The sequence below is a fragment of the Zosterops lateralis genome, assembly GCF_965231275.1.
Source record: "Zosterops lateralis genome assembly, chromosome: 7".
Taxonomy (NCBI): Eukaryota; Metazoa; Chordata; class Aves; order Passeriformes; family Zosteropidae; genus Zosterops; species Zosterops lateralis.
In genome coordinates this window covers 29,827,000-29,845,947 of record NC_139767.1, presented here as the reverse complement: position 1 = coordinate 29,845,947, position 18,948 = coordinate 29,827,000, and the positions used below count along the sequence as shown (strand labels likewise).

The 18,948-nt window shown below is 53.3% G+C and overlaps 1 protein-coding gene across 1 annotated transcript; it reads right to left on the bottom strand.

Moving 5' to 3' along the window:
- Positions 1-12,938: 12,938 nt before the first annotated feature.
- On the bottom strand, positions 12,939-18,542 carry EN1 (engrailed homeobox 1). Its single transcript, XM_083865208.1, has 2 exons — positions 16,468-18,542; positions 12,939-13,918 (listed from the first exon to the last, which is right to left on the bottom strand). The coding sequence occupies exons 1-2, from the start codon at positions 17,147-17,149 to the stop codon at positions 13,602-13,604; spliced, it is 999 nt and encodes a 332-aa protein (XP_083721334.1). The 5' UTR covers positions 17,150-18,542; the 3' UTR covers positions 12,939-13,601.
- Between the last annotated feature and the right edge of the window lie 406 nt (positions 18,543-18,948).

Below are 18,948 nucleotides of genomic sequence, written 5' to 3'. Positions count from 1 at the left end.
TTCTTGCTTATTAGAGTCCTGCCAAAATAGTGTGCATCGGGGTCCTGCAAAACAGCTTTCCGTCTATGCCCAGCATCAGTGACCTTCTCAAAACAATACACCACCAGATTAAAACAGCATTGAAAATATTGTGCCGTTCCTTTTCAGATGGGAAATAAATCTTCATTAGAAAAATAAAAAAGTCTATCACAACAAATAACCTGCACTAGTAAAAAGCAGATTTTTTTTTAATTTTTTTTTTACTCATTTTAATAAATGGCAGGCTCTCGTAAAGATTACCTAAAAGATAAAATTGGTCTGTTAGAAGAACAAAGGCTCAGGGTGTAACCAAAAATGTGTATCTCTGGCACATGAGTTGCTGATTTTTAATGTTACCAGTGCATTTATATTGTAGCTTTAGGTTTATTTACCCTGATAAATACTTGATAACCTGCCTGCAACAACTGCGGGAGAAGGCTGTTGTCAAATCCGTTATAATATGATCAAGTAATGGTTACAAGATAAAGTAAGGTAAAACAAATAATTCTTAATGCCGCGCAACCACCTATTATTTTATCCAAACAACTTCTGTTATCTCCTTATGGTCGAATGCCTATTCCCTAGAAAGAGAGAAGAAGTCTCTTTTTACCTCAGTAATTAGCTTGTTTGAAAGCTCCCACAAATTCTTCCTATCATAAATTTTGCATTGCTTCGTGCACAATAATGCACATAAAATTAAATAAACAATTTAATTAATTTAATTAAAATTAAATATTAAACATATTGTGTATAAGAAGCCCATGTCTGCGATTTAATTGGGCAGGAGTACCCAAAGCAGTTTGGGTAACAGTGAAAAATAATTAAAAACAACAAGTACAGTAGCCTCTGGGTACGAAGAGTAGTTGGGAGCTTTCTCCTGAGAAAGGTTTATTTAATTAAAACCAAACTAATCTTTGGAAAACACTTGATAAGCATTTCATAATACAAATCATAATCCAAAAATGAAGCTTATACTTCGTCTACATGATACTGGAAAATAATATTAAATAATTCAATTCTGCCATGAGCTACTTCCCCAGCACACACAAAATAATTCAGCAGACAGCGTGTTTACCACCTTTAAATTTTCAGTAACATTTAGTTCATCTAGATAAATATTCGTAAATTATATGAAGGCATAATGGATCTGTAAGAGATAAGACTGAGAATTAATGCTTTATTTAGACTGTTTATTGCTTCTTGTAGATATTATGCCAGACAAGGAAAGCAGAGCTAACTTAGAGGGCAAGCTGTGCCTGTGTTGGCAGGTAAGCCTTTTGTCTGTGTTCACGTTTTCTAGCTTATTTGACACCTTTCATTCATAATAGAGAATATTATTTCCAGGATCCCATATAACTGAAGAAGGAATAGATTATTTATAGGATGGTGTCTCTATCTATACTTCACGTTGCCAAATGCTTGTATTTCTATAGTGTCCGGTGATAATTTCAGCTCCCTGAAAAACTTGGATCCTGCCCAAGGTCGCAAACTATCCGCCTGGACATCAAACAGTCTGCCTTGCACAACCCCTCACAAGCTGGATTGCAAATGCTGACAGGCTTTATAGGTCATTTCAAAAACAAATGCTTCATTTTAACACCTTAGACTGCAGCAGCTCCTACAACAAGCTGCTGATGCCAACTGGCTTTTTCAAAAGTGAATGTATCCAAAGAGATCCTAATTGACACTTTCAGGCAAGTGCCCAGCATAACTGAATATTACTCAGGTTTCTGGAGAGCAGTTTTAAAGTGACCATATAATTTAAGTGACCTTTGAATATAATTTAAAGTGCTACTGTAAAGCCCAGTTCCTCTCCCACTGAATGGGCTCAATCAATGGGGAAACTCCCATTGATGTTAATGAGGGCAGGAGCTGGTACTTCCCCACTGGTTCCCATTGAATTATCCAGGTTCCGTTTTTTGTGGGAGCTTTTTTTTGATACATTCCTGGGAAGATCCTGTTAACTGACTTGGAGTTACTTTGGTTCATATCATACCCGCAGCTTTTTAGCAGAGAATCCAGTGATTTAACAGAGATTTCTGCCGAGCAGAGGTACAATAGAGCCCTTTACAGGGTGTGGGAATTTCCCGCATGTTGATTAACTTCATACTGTAAAAGACCATAGGCCAAATCCTTCAGTCCTCACGCAGACAAAAGTCCACATTGACTTATCCGAAATCTGCCTGCAAACGCTCATTAAAGTCAATGGCATTTTGCTTTGGTAAGGGCCGGGGATTTGGCCCTCTGGTTGTCTTTGCGATTGGGCATCACCAGGAGAAGGGGATTACCCCAGCACCGAGCCTGCAGCAGGGTCTGCCTTGCCCCAGATCTTGGGCACTGCCGTCCCTTCAGCCCCAAAAGCTCGTGGCTAAACCCCACTTTTGATGCCAGCCCCACACTACACTGTGCAGTGCTGGGGGATGCCCAGCATCACCCCTTGGGCACCACCCTGATGTCTTCACGAAGCCAGCCCCAGGACCCTGCCATTTGCCCCACGGGGCAGGCAGAGAGCAAGTAGGGCATTAGCCACTGACCCACAGGGCTCCTGTCCTCCTCACTGTAGCTACTATCCAAAATCAGTCTTCCCTGCATCCCTTCCAGGACAAGGTATCCAATATTTTAGAACCACCTTAGAGGAGGGTACATCTATCCAGAAAATAATATAAATATAGCCCCCACCAAAAAGTGAGCTTCTTTCTATTTGTTTGTTTTAGCCGTATCATAGCTCAGACCTTCTTTGCCATTGTGGTTCAATATTTACTGATCGAAAATATAGACTAGCTGCAAGTCACAGCATTTGCCAGAAAGAACGATTATCATCAGAAAGAAATGGGCATTAAAAGAACAGCTCTTCTATTTCCAGAATATAAAACAGACATTCAGAAGAACAAACAGAGCAGAGAAGAAATGATGGTCATTTGCAAGTAAAATATTACTAAACAATATAACATTGGATTAACTGTTTCATGTATTTATTGTGAAAGAATATATAGAACTTTACATGAGAAACTATCAGTACAAGCAAGAAACAATGCAGCCTTTTAAACAGCTTGCTTTTAAGTTTAATGCTTCTGCACGTAGAGCACACGAGCTTGCTCCCACTGGAGCCCATGCAACAGCTCCTGTTCAGTTCAAAGGGGTCAGGATCAGGCCCTGAGGTTTTCAACTTTTCTCCTGTAATGTCCCTTTCACCAATATTGCAGCCCCCCTGCTCCTAATGTGCTTGGGATGTATTTATGGTGGGGACTGTGCAGTACAGCCAAGAGGCACTGTAAGATGCAATTTGGGAGGGGCTGATCCTGAAAACTGTGGAGGGACTTTTTCTTTCTACATACATTTAGAAAGAAAAGGAGGGGACAGAGGGGTAGGATAAAGAAAAAAAAAAAGGGGGGGAAAAAAAGAGCAGGCACATATTGAGTCCAGTCCTGCATTCGACTGAAGCAAACCATTGAGCACAGTAGCGAGGGCTGACTGGACCGGACAAAACCTGACTCCATTTATTGTCTTTTGTTGTGGTGTGCCAGGAATGCAGGAGCTGTAGTTATTCTGAATTAGGGCTGGCTCTGGGGATGGCTTTGTACTCTCAGGACCTGTGCATTGCTGAAAATTGGTGCAGCTCTGATCTCTGGCTTTAGAGACTTTTCTTCCTTCCAGGACTATTTAAAATAGTCATGTAACAATTTCAGTAACTCTGTGGCAATTAATTTTGTGAAATTGTAATTAGTTTGCTACTCTTACACAAACTTAAATTGGATTAATTTTCTACCCTCTTACCCAAAATACAGTTCAAAAGAAGGATTTTTAATAAATTTGATATGCAAGTCTGTTCTAGTACTTGTCTTAGTTTATCCAGAAATCATTCTAAATCATTTACCATTCAATGCATGCTTTAGCACTGACAAAAATTAGAACCAAGTTAATTCTATTATTTAACTAAATATTAAAGAGCTACTGGAATTCCTACACCACCTTTTTTTTTTTTTTTTAATCTATCTGACGAGAAAATCCATTTAACACACAAACATTTTCCTGTGACTTCTTCTAAATGAAAAAATCTTTGCAGAAACTGAAACATAAAAATAATTGCAGTGGTACAGTTGATGACAGCTCTCCTGGCAAACACAATAACTGCCTATTGAGATAATTAAGGCACCAGTAGAGATGCATAAGATAAAAATGGAGTTTAGGGCTGGATTAGTACAACCTTTACTCTGTGTGATGCAAAGGGTTGGGTCAGATGCCTCATGAAGTTGTCTCCAAGTCCATCTTCTTTCATGCAGTACATAGGGAAGAGCCATATTTATTTTTAGTGCTTTAGCTTCCCCTTCAAGTTGACTCCATCCAAATTAAATAAAACCCCTAAGACTCTTTTGAATTGCTTGGAAACAGATCTTGAAGCCCTGATTTACTTTTAGCTCCATAAACACAAAATTCCTGGTGATTTCAAGGATGACTTTGCCAGACATAAAAAAGGTAAGTTCAATTCTCAGTCACTACTGCTATAAGTGTGGATTTAGGAAGAATCCAACATAAAGGAATCCTTAAAAAATAAACAAAACCACAACCAAATTGGGCCCCTGATATGCATTAATAACAATAGTGATGTCACTCATGTTGAATCATTTACGTGTTCTCATAAATCATTTTTAATAATTTATTGGATATAAAGAGAAGCTTGAAGTGTGACAAGCTGCTGTAATTTTAAATAAAGCTTACAAGTAACTTTTCAAGCTTTGCAAGCTCAGGGTAGTAAAACCCACTGGCTGAGCAATGTGTATCCAAGCACAAAAACCCTCAGCAGAGGTACGAGCCTTCCCGAAAGGCAGAGCTGGGTGCTCTTCACTCAGCATCAGCACTGCAGGGACTGATCTGGAGCTAGTGTAAGCCAGCATGCAAGGGAAGGGAGCCCATGCTGTCTGCATCCACCCTGTCACACTGCAGTGGAACCTGCAGGGCTAAACCACTTTAAACCAGCTCTCCATTCAGGACACTGCCTCCAAAGCAATTCTGTGATGGATTTGGGGAGAAGCAAGGGGAGAACTCAGGAATTTCAGGACAATGGATTAAAGAGGATCTGCAGGACCCTGAAGCTTTCTACAGCACCTTGAGGGTTTCAGTCTTTTGGGGAAAAATCTCTCATCTTTGCTACTGAACTCCCTGGGAAGTTAGAGCTTTTTGCTGACTTGTGACTGACCACACTGCACCACCAGTTTACAAGGGCTCAGCAATCCCGCTTGGAATCAGTGCTCAGGAATGTCCTCAGGTGGGAGGAGTAGGTGCTTGGCACTATGAACAGTAATTGTACCATCTCCTGGATATTCAGAAAGCTACAATATGCAAGGCAAAGAGGAATGCTCTACTTTCTTCTGGCATCGCTAGGTGCCTGTTATTTTTGCCAAGATTTTTGCCCACCTACAGCAATATTCAGGGCACTAGTCTATTGTTGCAGCTCAGGCTGAGCTGATGCTCATTTTTAAATTAAACCTCAGGTGAAAGCTGCAAATCCACACGTGCACATGGTTTGTCTGTGCTTGCAATCCTGCACGCGTGCAACTTAGCACAGTGCAGCTCCCTTGACCTCTGGCTGCTGGGGTTTTATTCCTGACAGGCTAGATGTGAATAAAATCATATGGAATTGTGTTTTTACAGTTCAGCCTTCTGAGTCCCATCCTGCTGCCATTGAAATCAATGGCAAAACTCCCAACTTCCCTAGTCATATCAGATTAGCTTTGTTCCACGGACTGAAACAATCTAATAGATACCAGGTGTCCTCCACAGAGCTTGTGTGGTCTACAAGTAAGTGGAACATATTTTAAAAAGTCAAATATGAAACAGCTACATCACAGAACCTGTAATAACCTCCAACTGATATTATTATCTATGGAGGACATGATCAGTATCTAAAATGTGACTCATTATATATTTATATGATGCATCCTATAACAGACATGCTGGGGTAAATTCAGCTGCATGTAAAACCACTGCAGAAATGGATCCATATTTCTGTTCATTTCCACAAGAAAGCAAGGGTCTCGTGTGTTTTTACTTAAGGGAGAGAGCCTTAAACAACCTTACATTAATCCAGAAATCCACTTTAAATATATGACCCCGCATGTAAAAAGACCTATAGAAGTTAAAAGCTGCAAGTGAAACCAGTAGGTTGCTACTCCAACATCCCTTCTTGCTCATAGCTATGAACCTCCACCATGAAATTCTCTACCTTCTTTTCTAGAGTTATGGACCTTCAGCAGCTCCTCCAGTAGCATGGAGATCACACTGTGCTATAAATGTCCAGACCTGGATCCATCCAAGACTTCCAACACTGTGCTAAAAGTGTAACTGGAAAACACGCAAGGAATTTCCTTGTGTGATCTCCTGGCATGTAGGTGGCCCAGGAGCCTGGCCTGGCTCAGGTGAAATTCTCAGTGCCCTGCTCTGCACCAACAGGGACAGAAATAAATCACTCTGCCCACTCCACAGCCTGACTCTGATTCACACCACCTCCAGAGAGAAGCCTCAGTGCAGCTTCTCCTTGTTTAGCTCAAGGGACAATCAGCATTTCCAGCCAGGAACCCATCACACAGATATAGCCAGGTTAATAACTTAGAAACACACAAATGGGGTGATCCCAAGCAAAAAATCAGACTTTTCTTGGGAACAACAAGAAGAAAAAAAAAATGGTCATTTTTCTAGTCCAACTAAAGGTCCTCAGATGTGCCAAGGTCTACCCTGGCTCCCTAGCCAGAAGGATACCCCTGGGGCCAGCTCTTGGGGCTGTTTGTGTGCAGGTGCTCATCTGCTGCTCTGCTCCTGCCTTCCAATTCCATGTCTTAGGGACAGACTCCATGGATGTCCCTGATTACAAAGTTGGCCTGGGGCTCTTGTGGGTATCTGATGGGTGGGGGCCAGAGTCAGAAGGCTTCAAAACACTTTCCACTCGCTTTCTGAAAGCTGGGGAAGCCTCACATCTTGCAAGCCTCTCTCTTCTATCCAAATCACAGGCTGTTGTCTCCTAAGGGTTGAGGGACAGCAGGTCCCAAACTGTCCTAATGGGAAGCACCTTCTCAGCTGGGGTCCAGCTACTGCTGCAGCAGCCCTGCAGGAGAAGAGGTGTGATACTCCCAGGCAATATTCTAGACTGCTGATGCTGCCTGTGGAATGGGCCAAGCTGACAGTGCTCTCCAGCAAATCCGCTGCTGGAATCAGTGCTTGGCCCCTAAAGGAAAAGGGTACACCTTTAACTTTTTTTTTTTTTTTTTTTTTTTTTTTTTTTTTTTTTTTTTTTTTTTTTTTTTAAGCAGCACCAGGAATATATCAAAGCTCATTAAAAAGGCATAATCCAATCAGTATTTCATTTGTATCTGAATATCTAGTGCTATCTCTAGTCTTATCTTTGACCAGTCACCCTCTTTCATTTCATTCTTAAGGAGACTCTTAAGAGGCTTACATACTTGTACTTTTCCAATAAAGATCTTGGAAAGTACATTCAAGGGTAGCTTACTTTAACATTCATCACATTTAACAAGACTTTTACCAGAGCAGAGAGAACGCGTAACTAATTGTTGGAAGATCTGGTCAAGTTTATTGTGACGGGAAACTGTCGGGCAATTATGATTTATTTATTCACAGGGAGATAAGGCACGCATTGTTCTCTCAAAGGGAAAAAAAAAAAATGGGGCTGATCCTAAAGTTAATATTATTTCCCATGATTTCTTCAATCTTTTCATAACTGAAGGTACCCACCAGAGCACAGTCCTCATTGGATCCATTTGCTCCAAATTTTGGGGTTTTAGCTCAACTTCTCCCCCAGCCTCTCCTGGGCCCAGTGAGGCCAGGCAGGTGCAGCTCCTCCACCACCTATTTCTTAAAAGGTCTGCTGGATGAGGGGACTCCTGAGAGAGCTGATGTCCCCACAGGGTCCCCGCCGGGGGGAGCCTGTGATGGACGGGGGCAGGGTAACAACTGGGGTGTCCTTTTCATCCGGCAATCAAAGAAAGGGAGAGGAGATAAAAATGCCCCGTTGCTGCCACCGTTTCTGGGGTCCCTGCGGTGTTTTCTGCAGTGGCAGCATGTCCTCTCAAACAGAGGCGTGGGGCAGCGGGCGGGAGCGTCTGCCTCGGCACTGGGAGGCAGGACGGACAGGGAGCGGCCCCACAAAAGGCCAGCACAGCCCTTTCCCACATCCCACCCGCGCCCGGGAAGAGCAGCGCCCGTCGTACCCGGCAGCGCCCGCCGTCGGGGCCGCTTCACCTCCGGCGGGACCCCGCTGATCCCCGAGCTCGGCGGGGCTGCACAACCGAGGATGAGAAAAATAAATAAAATAATAATAATTTAAAAAATAATAATAATAAATCAGCATAAAGTGCCGTGGCCCACCTGTATCTCCGCACGTCCCTGGAGCAGCGGCTCCTTCCCGTTCTGGAGCCGAGCCCTGGGGCAGAGCCCGGGGCAGAGGGGGCGGCTCCAGTGTCCGGCCCCAGGACCCCGCGGAGCCCCCAGGCCGGCCCGGCCAAGGTCCGCAGCGCTTTGGGTTCCTCAGCCCCTCGGGTTCCTCAGCCCCTCGGTTTCCTCAGCCCCTCGGGTTCCTCTGCCCCTCGGGTTCCTCAGCCCCTCGGGTTCCGCAGCCCCTCGGGTTCCTCTGCCCTCGCCTCCTTAACCCCCCCGACGGCTCTGCCCTTCCCGCAGCTACCAAAGTTTTTATTCGTTATCTCCAAACTCATCAAGTGGCCAAGAACAAACAAGAAAAGTCTTTTTTTAATGTAAGAGTTGCTCACCTCGTGTTGTAAAGATCAGTTCTCAGAGCAAAGGGCTTCTACTTGCAGCAAAATCTGGTTCCCCGACTTACTCAGCCGGAAGAGCGAGCACCATTAGCTGCTTTACATAGACTTTTTAAAGTCTGTGTCAAAGGCATTTGATGTAGAGCATAAAGATGCACCTTGCGCGCTCCTGTCAACAGGCAGCCCGAGGCTGAGGCTCGGCTGCTACGTGTCCAACTCCCCAATAGAAGAAAAGTAAAGATTTTTTTTTTTAACTCAAAATTTATTACCTTGTCTTAAAGTTTCAGCTCTTGGCCATTCGACAAAGCCTTTTCAAAACGGTTTTAGATTTAATCGGAAACCGTTTGAGTTGTGTTTTGATCCGACCGCCGCTCTGCGTTTATTTCTTGTAAGACAAAATAAAAGTTACATGGAACTGGTTTCGCCGACAAGGAGTCGGAGCCCTGGGGCTGGGGGGTGTCCTGGGCCGTGCTCCCCGCTGCCAGGACCTTCTCTGGGTGAGGAGGGAGCTCCCGCAGGGACCGCCCGCCGCCTCCCCCGGGACTCCGCCGGGAGGGGAACCGGGGCAAGGCCGGGCCCTCCAGCCCCCGCAGCCGCCACCGACTCCGGACAAATGATGGACGAGCAGAGCTCCTACCTCCGCTCAGTCACTCGGTAGCGCTGCCTCGGACCTTACCCGACGGGGAGGGAGAGGTGAGTGCTTGGCAATCAATATTCACTGAAAACCACTGCGGTGTTCACTCGCTCAATCCTAGCGTGGCCTCGAACATCGCAGGGGAGTACGGAGAGAGCCCGGGGCCGGATCCCCGAGGCCCGACCCGTCCGGCTCCCGGCGCCCTTCGGCGGGGCGGACGCGGCTCTCGGTGCCCGGGGAAGAGCATCTGCCCCCGGCCGGAGCCCAGGCGAGAGCCCCCCGCACCCACGGCCCTGCAGCAGAGGGGAGGGGAGCGGAGCTCCATTGTAAAGCTCCCGGCCGTCGGAACCCGCAAGATAAACATCATTAGAAATCATTGTAATTGGGATTGTGAAATCTGACCTCTGACCCTCCGGGCTACGTGTCACAACCGTGTCTGCTTTGATTCCTCGAAAGGCGGCACAAAGGAACAAGCTCCGTGACAGGAGGCGGCGGGATCTGCGCCCCGGCCGGAGGGACCGACGGGGGGGACCACGCGTGGCCTTCCCCTCCTCCCCCGTGCCTCATTTGCATATGCAAATCAGCCCAGCCGCGCCCTCCCGGGGGGTGCCCGTCGGGCCGGGACCGGGGCCTGGAGTGACTGTGCCCCGATTCAAGGGGAGCCTTGGACGGAGAAATTAAGCGTCGGTGCGTCCTTCCACCAGCTGAGGGAGGACGGGGGTGCTGGGGGTTGTCTGTTGCGTGTTGGCGGATATTCCCATCTCACAAACGCGCTGCTGCCTCCCGAGAGTCGGGGTGTGGGGGAGCAGACCCCCCCAGGCTCGCAGGAAAGAGGGGGAGGGCAGCGCTTTGCCTGCAGGGCTTTTCCGCCCCGGCTGGCGGGTATTTCTCCTGGGATTGGGCTCCCCAGTCCCATCCGTCCGCCCAGCCCCCAGCATTCCTCCCCGGCCGTGTCCCTGGCCTCCCCCCGCCGCCCCGAGCACACCTGGGCCCTTTCCTACGGGAGGATGTGGCACCTCCTGCTCTTATTTCTCAGCTCGGGCTGGTGCTGAGCCCCGGGTGAAGGTGCTCCCCCCACCCGACAGCGGAAGAGGATTCCCCGCGGGCCTGTTTGCCCTCGGCACCCACAGGGGACCAGGGTCACTTGGTCACTGGTCATTCGTGGGGCCAGTGAGGGCAGACCTGGACCTCGCCCGCCTGCACCGATTCACCAATGTGCCCCGCTCAGCCGCTCTCCGTGAGAAATCCTAACAGCGTAATTACATTAAAAAGTCGGATTTGTTTAAATAATCCTCTCTAGGCTTCCTTTAATCTGCCCTATATTTCTCTCGTCGGCTTTATTCCTGACTTGTCCAGCTCAGCTGAGTTTGGCTGGACAACCCGCGGCTGAAGAAACCCTTGTTCATCTTCCTCCTCCTCTGGAGCCCCCAAGGCTTCGGGCAACCCCAGCGCCCCGGAATTGGCTCCGGGCTGCAGGTAGGGAGCAGGTCCCGGCGGGACGGAGGGAGACCAGGGAGGCCGAGAGCCCGGCTCGACCCAGCCGAGAGCCGGCCCGAGCATCTCCCGTGTCCTGCGGATAGGGGAAGCGAAGTGGGTCTGTGCCCTCTACCCTCGGCAGGTCCGGGCCAGATCCGGCCCGAGAATGCTCTTGGGGAGGATAATTACTCGATTTTTAAGGAGAAATGCCATTTTTCGCCTGTACAGCTCCAGGGGAGTGCGAGAGGGCGTGTATGGCAAAGGCAGAGGACTGAACTGAGACTGGAGCGGGCGGGAGCAGGGGAGGAAGCTCTCTGTGTCCCCTCGACAGCGGCAGGTGAAGGAGGGGCTCGGGGGGGATCTGAATGCTGCCCCCGAACTCTGCAGCTGCCCCTGCCGCTCCGGGCTCTCGCCGACCGCTTTCCCTGCGAGCGGTGGAGCTCACACTTTGAAGGACGGCTTTATTTTCCTCAGCGCGGAAGATTTGAGTTCATGTTCCAATCCCATCGGAAAAAAAAAAAAAAAAAAAAAAAACACCGGGGTGGGGGAGAGAAAGAAATGCACAACTTTAGATGGCGCTGTACAACATTTATTTAAGGCCTCCGAGTATTCCCGGCTCCTCGGCCTGCAGAGAGAAAGAGAGAAGAGCCCTCGGCGGGCTGGGCTGGGCGGGGATGGGGTGGGATACGCTGGGGTAGGATGGGGTGTAGGAGGGGTCCTGCCCCACCAGCAGCGGGCAGGAGGGCAGGGGGCTCTCCCCAGCCTGCGCCTCCAACCCCGGACGGTGACAGCAAACCGCAGCTCTAAGCAGGAAGAGTTAAAAAGCACGACAATGGCAGAACCCTTCTCCCGCTTCCCCACTGCTCCCCTTCCCAAATGGACGGAAACTCCCAAATGTCTCGGACGGGACGAGGAGGGGGGAGCTGCAGGCTGGGAGTGCTGCTGCCTGCCCCCATCCGCCCCCCGGTCCCACTGACCTGGGCACGGCCTCGGCATCGCCCCATCCTCCGGGGGGATGCAGCAGAAAGGGTCCCCCGGATCCAGCTCTGCCCGCTTGTCCTCTTCGCCCCGCCGGCTGCGGGCCTAGGGCAGGGATAGAGAGGAGCAGAGAGAGGAGAAGGAAAGCCGACAGACAGACAGACAGACAGACAGACAGACAGACAGACAGACAGCCTCGTCCAGGGGGACGGGCGGCTCTCCACCCGCTCGCCGCCCGCTTTCATCGGGGGCACTGAGGAGCGGAATCCCGTCTCCTGCCCTCGGCTCGGCGGGGCCCCCGCAAGGCCCGGGGGACTCAGGCCCGGCGGTCCCCGACGGCTCCAGGACAAGGCCACGGGCACGGCCCGGTCCCGCCCGTCCGTGTCCCCGGGCCGGCGGCGAGGAAAGCCCACCCGGGACTGGGCACGGCCGCCTTTTTAGCGGGGATGCTGGAAGAGCGGAGCGGGGCCACAGCCGGGAGCCACAGCCCGGAGCCACAGCCCGGAGCCCCGCCGTGCCGCCGGCCCTCCGCCACCCAAAAGTGCCGCCACACGGCAAAAGCGAGCCCCAGCCCTGGCAGGGGAGCCGAGGGCACGGAGCGGCCCCGGGAGCGCTCCCGGAGCGGCGGAGCAGCGCCCGGCGCCGATCGTTCCGCTCCCATCCTCGGGAAAGGTCCCCGCTGGAAACAGTGCGGGAGCGGATCCTCTCGGAGAGAGGCAAGGAGCTGTCAGACAAATATCTTTCCAACACATCCCGGAGCCCTAAACGTCCAGACAGTTTCAGGGAAATTTTCAGCGGGAATTCGTGATGTATTATCACCATTATTAGGAAGTGATTTTAATTTCTGGTTAAAAAGGGAGATTGCGGGAGGTGAGGCACGACTGCAATTTCCAAAGAGAATTAATTCTTTTTAGAGGGTAGAAAAATTAAAAATATTTTTTTAAAAAATCGAAGATCTAAGGGTTTTTAACAAGGGATGAGCAGTTTTAAAAATTGCTCGATGTATCAAAAGCAAAACCTAAATATGCCACCGAAATGGCACTATATACACAGCGTATGGTGTATATATATATACATTTATTTATTTATATATATATATATATATACATGCAAACATCCATACACTAAAATAAAGAATTACAGCCAGCCTGGATCCTGAACACAGTCTACACTTTATTTCAGACTACAGATTTCTGAACATAATAAAATCTTTGGCTTGTAGCGGCGGGTTCAGTCTCGCAGTCTGTGGATCAGAATTTTTTTTTTTTCCTCGGGGAAAAAAAAAAGAGAGAGAGAGACAGAAATTCACACACACACAAAAAAAAAAAATAAAATCAAACGACAGATGAGAAAAGTCCGACATTTACTGTAAAACAGGAGCAACGGACATCGAGGGGGGGGAGGGAAAGAAAAAAAAGGAAAGCAAACAAAACGAACAAACGAACAAAAGAAAGGAGAAACAGAGAGACGGGAAGAGAGAAACTGTCCAGCAAATAGAGATCGCTACACATATTTCTTACCTGAAATTAAATATATACAAGGTCATATGCTGTTTGGCTATATAGAGATAATTTTTCTTAAGTGTTCATATTTTTTTTTTTCTTAATCGGAGTCCTTATACTATGGATAGACAATAGATCTGCTTTTAAATCGCACCTGTCCGCCTCCCGGCCGGCGGGCCGGCGCCGCGGCGCAGGGCTGGGCTGGGGCCGCCCGCCTCACTCGCTCTCCTCTTTGTCCTGCACCGTGGTGGTGGAGTGGTTGTAGAGTCCCTGGGCCATGAGGTGCAGCGCCAGCCCGTTCTTGATGCCCGTCGCCTTCTTGATTTTGGCCCGTTTGTTCTGGAACCAGATCTTGATCTGGGACTCGTTGAGGCTGAGCTCCTGGGCCAGGCTCTGCCGCCGCTGCTCCGTGATGTACCGGTTCGCCTGGAACTCCGCCTTCAGCCGCTGCAGCTGCTCGGCCGTGAACGCCGTCCGCGGCCGCTTGTCCTCCTTCTCCGTCTTCTTCTTCTTCAGCTTCCTGGTGCGGGGGCCTGCGGGCAGGGCACACACACGCCGCTGGGCAGGGCCGCGCCGCCGACCGCCCGACCGACCGACAGCCCGACCGACAGCCCGACCGACCGCCGCCCCCGCCCCGCCGGCCGAGGAAAAATGGCCGACGGGTGAATTTGTGCTGGTTCCGTGTGTCCCCCCCAGCCCCCCGAGCCTGGCACCGCCGCCCCGGCGCGGCGGAGGGAAGGATGGGGAAGGAACGGGGAGGCCGAGCGCGCCCGCGCATCACCCGCGGCCCCTGCCCCGCCGAGCCGGCCCCAAGGGCGAGGGGAGCGGAGCCCCGCTCGCCCCCCGGGCCCGGCACACGTCGGGGCGCCGCTCCGCTGTCCTGCCGGGCCCAGCCGGGCTCCTCCTGCATGGCCGGGAGCGGGGCCCGCCGGCCGGGCAGCAGCTCCGCCGGGCAGCGCAGGGACCACGGGTCCCCGCTGCCGGGCACCGGGGAGCTGCCGCCAGCAGCAGACCGGCCCTGGTCTCCTTTCGGGGGACAACGACCCTCTCCGCAAAGCCAGCCCAGCCCGGGGGTCCCTTCTCCGCCGCCACCCCGCAGCCGCCGCCCGGGTCGCCTAAGGCTCTCCCCCGCCGGGGACCCACGGCCCCGCTTGCAGCTCCCTCCGCCAAGCCCAGCCGAAAGCAGAGCCCCGCCGCTCCACACCCAAGCCGGGAAGGGGCAGCTGAAGCGAGATACAGCTCGCCGGGAAAGCCCCCGGGTCCCGGGGCGCGTCCTGAGGGCAGCCCCAGCCGAGGAGGGGCACCCCCGGTCCTCTGCCCGCCGGCCCGGCCCGGCCACGGGGAAGAGGAGCGGGGAGGGAACCGTGAAGAATGGGATCTACGAAAATTCCCCGACAGCTGCCGGGCTCGGCGGGCGGTCCCAGGCCCGCAGGCCCCCGCCAGCAGCAGCCGGAGCCGAAGCCGGCGAGGCCTTCTTACCGCCGAGCAGGCCGAAAGCTCTTCTCCCGGCGCAGCTTTTCCCCGGAACGGGGGGATCCCCCCGGCTCGGCAGCGGCTGAGGCCGAGGAGAGAGAGCAGGCCCGGCGGGGAGAGGGACGGGGCCCAGCGGGACCGGCGGGGGGCGGAGGGCGCGGGGAGTGAACCGCCGAGTCCCGGCACCTTGCAGCGGGGTGCCGGCGCCTCCGACCGCCGCGGCCCGCCCGTCCCCGGAGCCGAGAGAAGCAGCTCGGGGCCGGCGGGCAGCTACGAGCACAACAAAGAGAGCGGCCGAGCCCAGCCAGCCGCCCCTCGCCCTTCTCCCCTCCGGGCTGAGCGAGCAGGGAGCGTCGGGGAGAAGGACATGCAGAAATGACCCTCTGCCCGAGGAAAGGGGAGGAAAGGCAAATTCAGGCGCAAGTGCAGGACGCCGGGCGCTCGGCGGCCCTGGGAAGCGGCAGCACAAGAGCCGCGGCCGGGCCGGCCGGGAGCAAGGCCGTGCCGTCTGACAGCTCTATCACCCCATCAATCACCCCAGTCAATCAAAGAGGCTTTTCTGAGTTTGAAGTCGCTGGACGTGTCAATAACGGGGAATGGAGACGGCTGGGCCGCACTGACGGCCGGCTCGGAGCACCAGGCCGGGCAGCGGGGCCGGGGCCGGGCCGGGCAGCGCCGCCTTCCCCGCGCCCTGAGGCGGCCCGGGCAGGCCCAGGGGAGCCCGGCCCGGCCCCGCACCGCGCCGGCCCGTCCCTGGCTGCTGCCTGGAGCTGTCCTGGGGAAACCCATCTCTTCGTCCTCCGCTTCTCTCAAAAAAACCCGGCAGTTAAAGCCAGAAAGTAACGGTGATAAATAAAGGGGTGCCTGAGGGCACCTGGGGAGCGTAAAGACGTAGAAGGGGCGGCAAAACAGGGCCGGGAGGGCCGAGGCGGCGGCTCCCACAGGGACGGCCTCGGGCAGAGGCAGATCCCAGCCCGGAGCCGGGCCCCAAAGGCAGCGGAGAGCACCGGCTCCGGTGTGCGGCCTAAGGGCCTGCCCGCCTCGCTGCACAGGCCCCGGGAAACAGCCCCTCCGCCACCTTCCAAAGAGCCCTTTTTCCTTCGCCTCCAAGAAAACACCACCACCTCCTCCCCCCGGCACCGCCACCAGCCGCTCAACATGTGGCTCGGGTCTTCGCCCCTCGCTCCTCCAGCAGCACCCAGGGAAAAAAAATAAAATAAAATAAGGGGAGAAAAAGCCTCAGAAGGAGGGAGCGGCCGAGCCCGCCGCCTTTTCCTCGCAGAGCTGCGGAACACCCGAGGCGGGCGGGGGAAGGGGTCGCTCCCGCCGGCTCTCCGCATCGACCCGCTGCCGAATCGGGGCCCGGCGTCACATTCAAATTTGGGAGACTCGGAGGAGGAAGGAAGGAGGGGTGGTGGCGGTGTGGGGGGGGGGACGCGTTTCCTCTCGCCCCGGGTGACCCAGGCCGCCCTCCCCCCCACGCGAGGTCCTCGACAAGCCGGGAGCCAAAGCCAAGGGGGGAAGAGGGAAAGGAGAAGGGGAGGGGGGTGGGTGGGGGGGGCGACCTTGTCACGATTTAACAGCTCCCAGATGCGCCGCGGTTCCTTACCCGAGGACGGTCTGTCTGAATACCTAGTGCAGTAGACCCAGGCAGGCCACACCAGCGGCTGTTGCGAGTCGGGCTTTATAACAGGTCCTCCATTATTAGAGCCCATGAGGAGGATGGCGGGGCTGCCGTGCTCCCCGTACTTCGCCGGGTGAGTCTCGGCCCCGTCGGCGGGGGGCTTGGTCGCCCCCGACGCCGCCGCCGCCGCCGCTGCCGCCGCGGCGGGACTGGCTTTGGCGGCGGCCACGGGCGGCGGCGGCGGCGCGGAGCCGTCGGGACGGCAGTTCGAGTCCGGGCAGAGGAGGGCGGGCGGGTTGGGCGGCCGGGCCAGCAGCGGGTTGACGTTTTCTCTACCTGAGCTCTGCCCCCGGTCTCCGTCCCGCTCCCGGCTGCCTCCTCCTCCTCCGCCGCCGGCCGGCGCGGGCGGCTCCTTCTTGCAGCCGAAGTCCGGCCTCAGGATGTTGTCGATGAAAAAGTTGGTGGTGCGGTGGGGCGGCGGCGGCGGGGGCGGCGGCGGGGGCGGCGGGTGGCGGCGGCGGGGCAGGGGCAGGGGGCAGGGCGCGGCGGGGGAGGCGGGCGCGGGGCTGGGGGACACGGGCACGCTCTCGCCATCGCTGCCGCTGCCGCTGCTCGCCGGGCCGGGCGCCGCGTCTCGGTGGCCGTGCCCCTCCGGCGGCTCTTCCATGCTCAGTCCCCGCCACGGAGATCGCTGCCTCTTTCCCCCCCACCCACCCGCTTTACGCCCACCCCACTTTGACGGTGGGTGGCGGGGTGGAAAAGGGGGAGAAAAAAAAAATCTAAAAAAAAAAAAAAAAAAAAAATGGAAAAAGAAAAAAAAAAAGAAAAATATTAAAATCCACTTGTTGGGCTGGAGCTGAGATTTTTTTCTCTCTCTGTCTCTCACAGATGGATCCAAAACCTGGGAGATACTCGAGGGCTTCTCTCCCCCTTCTCCCGATCAGCTTATATTTCCACCACCAAAAGAAAAAAAAAATTTAAAAAAAAAAAAAAAAAAAAAAAAAAAAAAAAAAAAAAAAAAAAAAAGGAAAACCCAAAAAGGTGTGCGGCGGCACCACGGCCCCCCTAAAAAACCCGCCCCCCGAAAACCCGTCAGGATCTGCCCATCTCCCCGCCGCCGCCGCCGCGGCTCCGCGCTGCCCCGCTGTCACGCTCCGTTCTGCCCACGCCGCGGGCTGCCGAGCCCGTCCCCGCCAGCTCGGTGCTGCGCCGCCCGCGCCCGCTTAGGCTTCTTTTTTTAATTCTTTTTTTTTTTTTTTCCCCTTTTTTTTTAAAAAAAAAAAAATTAAAAAAAAAAAAAGGCCAAATCTCTGACAGCGCCGGTCCGTGCACCAAACTCTCCCCTAAAAAATCCCTCAGCCACACTTTTTTCACTCGCACCGGAAGCACGTGAGGTGGCCCCGCACGTGGGGGCGGCCAATGGCGCGGCGCCGCCGCCGCTGACACCCCGCGCCGCGCCCAATGGGCGCCCGCCCCGCCGCCGCCATAAATACCGCGTGGGGACGGGACGGGGCGGACGGCACCGGGCGGGACGGGGCGGGCGGCGGTGGCGGTGGTGGTGACGGGGCGGGGGCAGCGCGCCGCGCCCACGCGCGTGAACCGGGAGCCCCCCCCGGCCCCGACCCCCCGCCAGCCCCGTAAACAACAACTTCCAGCCACGCCGTGCCCTCCGCGGGTGGCGGGGGTTTGGCCATTGGCCGCTTTGCTGTTGCCCCAGCGATGCTAAACACCCCGTGCTCCAAATCTGTGCGCTTTTCCCCTGTTTTTGCTTTTTTTTTTTTTTTTTTTTTTGTTTTTTTTTTTTTTTTTTTTTTTTTTTTTTTTTTGTTTTCTATTCTCCGGCGGCGGCGTTGGGCAGAGATGGCGAGCCGGGTGGAGACTCCCCGGAATCGAATCTTTTTGGTTTTGAGAAATAAAAAATACAATGCTACTTATAATAATAATAATAATAAATAGCAATAAAGACAGGACGCTCTGCCGGGACGAGCTGGTCTTACGGCCGAAGCCTCTCTCTAGTTTGTTCCTTTACTGGGTTTGGGGTATTTTTCAGAATACGAAGCAGATCGGCTCCAGCTCGTAGCTGAACTCGTATCCTGTTTCCTAGTCTGCTTTTTGGTGTTTGCTTGTTTGGTTGGTTAGTTTCGGTTTGTTGCCTTTTTCCCCCCCCTCGTTTTCTTGTTTGGTTTTGTTTTGGGTTTTTCTGCTCGGCAGGGAACGAGCGCTTCGGGACGTGTGTTGGGGCAGACAGAAAATTTAAAGATTTTAAGGGGATGGGAAGAAAAAGCCACTTTTTTTTCAGGATTGATACAGCTATCTAAAAATGAATTTACAGAAAATAAATAACAACACCGTGGTCCCGGCTCTGGCTTTGCGGGGCTGCCGCAGGGAGGGCAGGGCGGCTCTGCCCCGGCCCCGGGGAGCCGAGTCTCTGGGGTTTGGGGCAGTGTCGGTGCTCACACGGAGCAG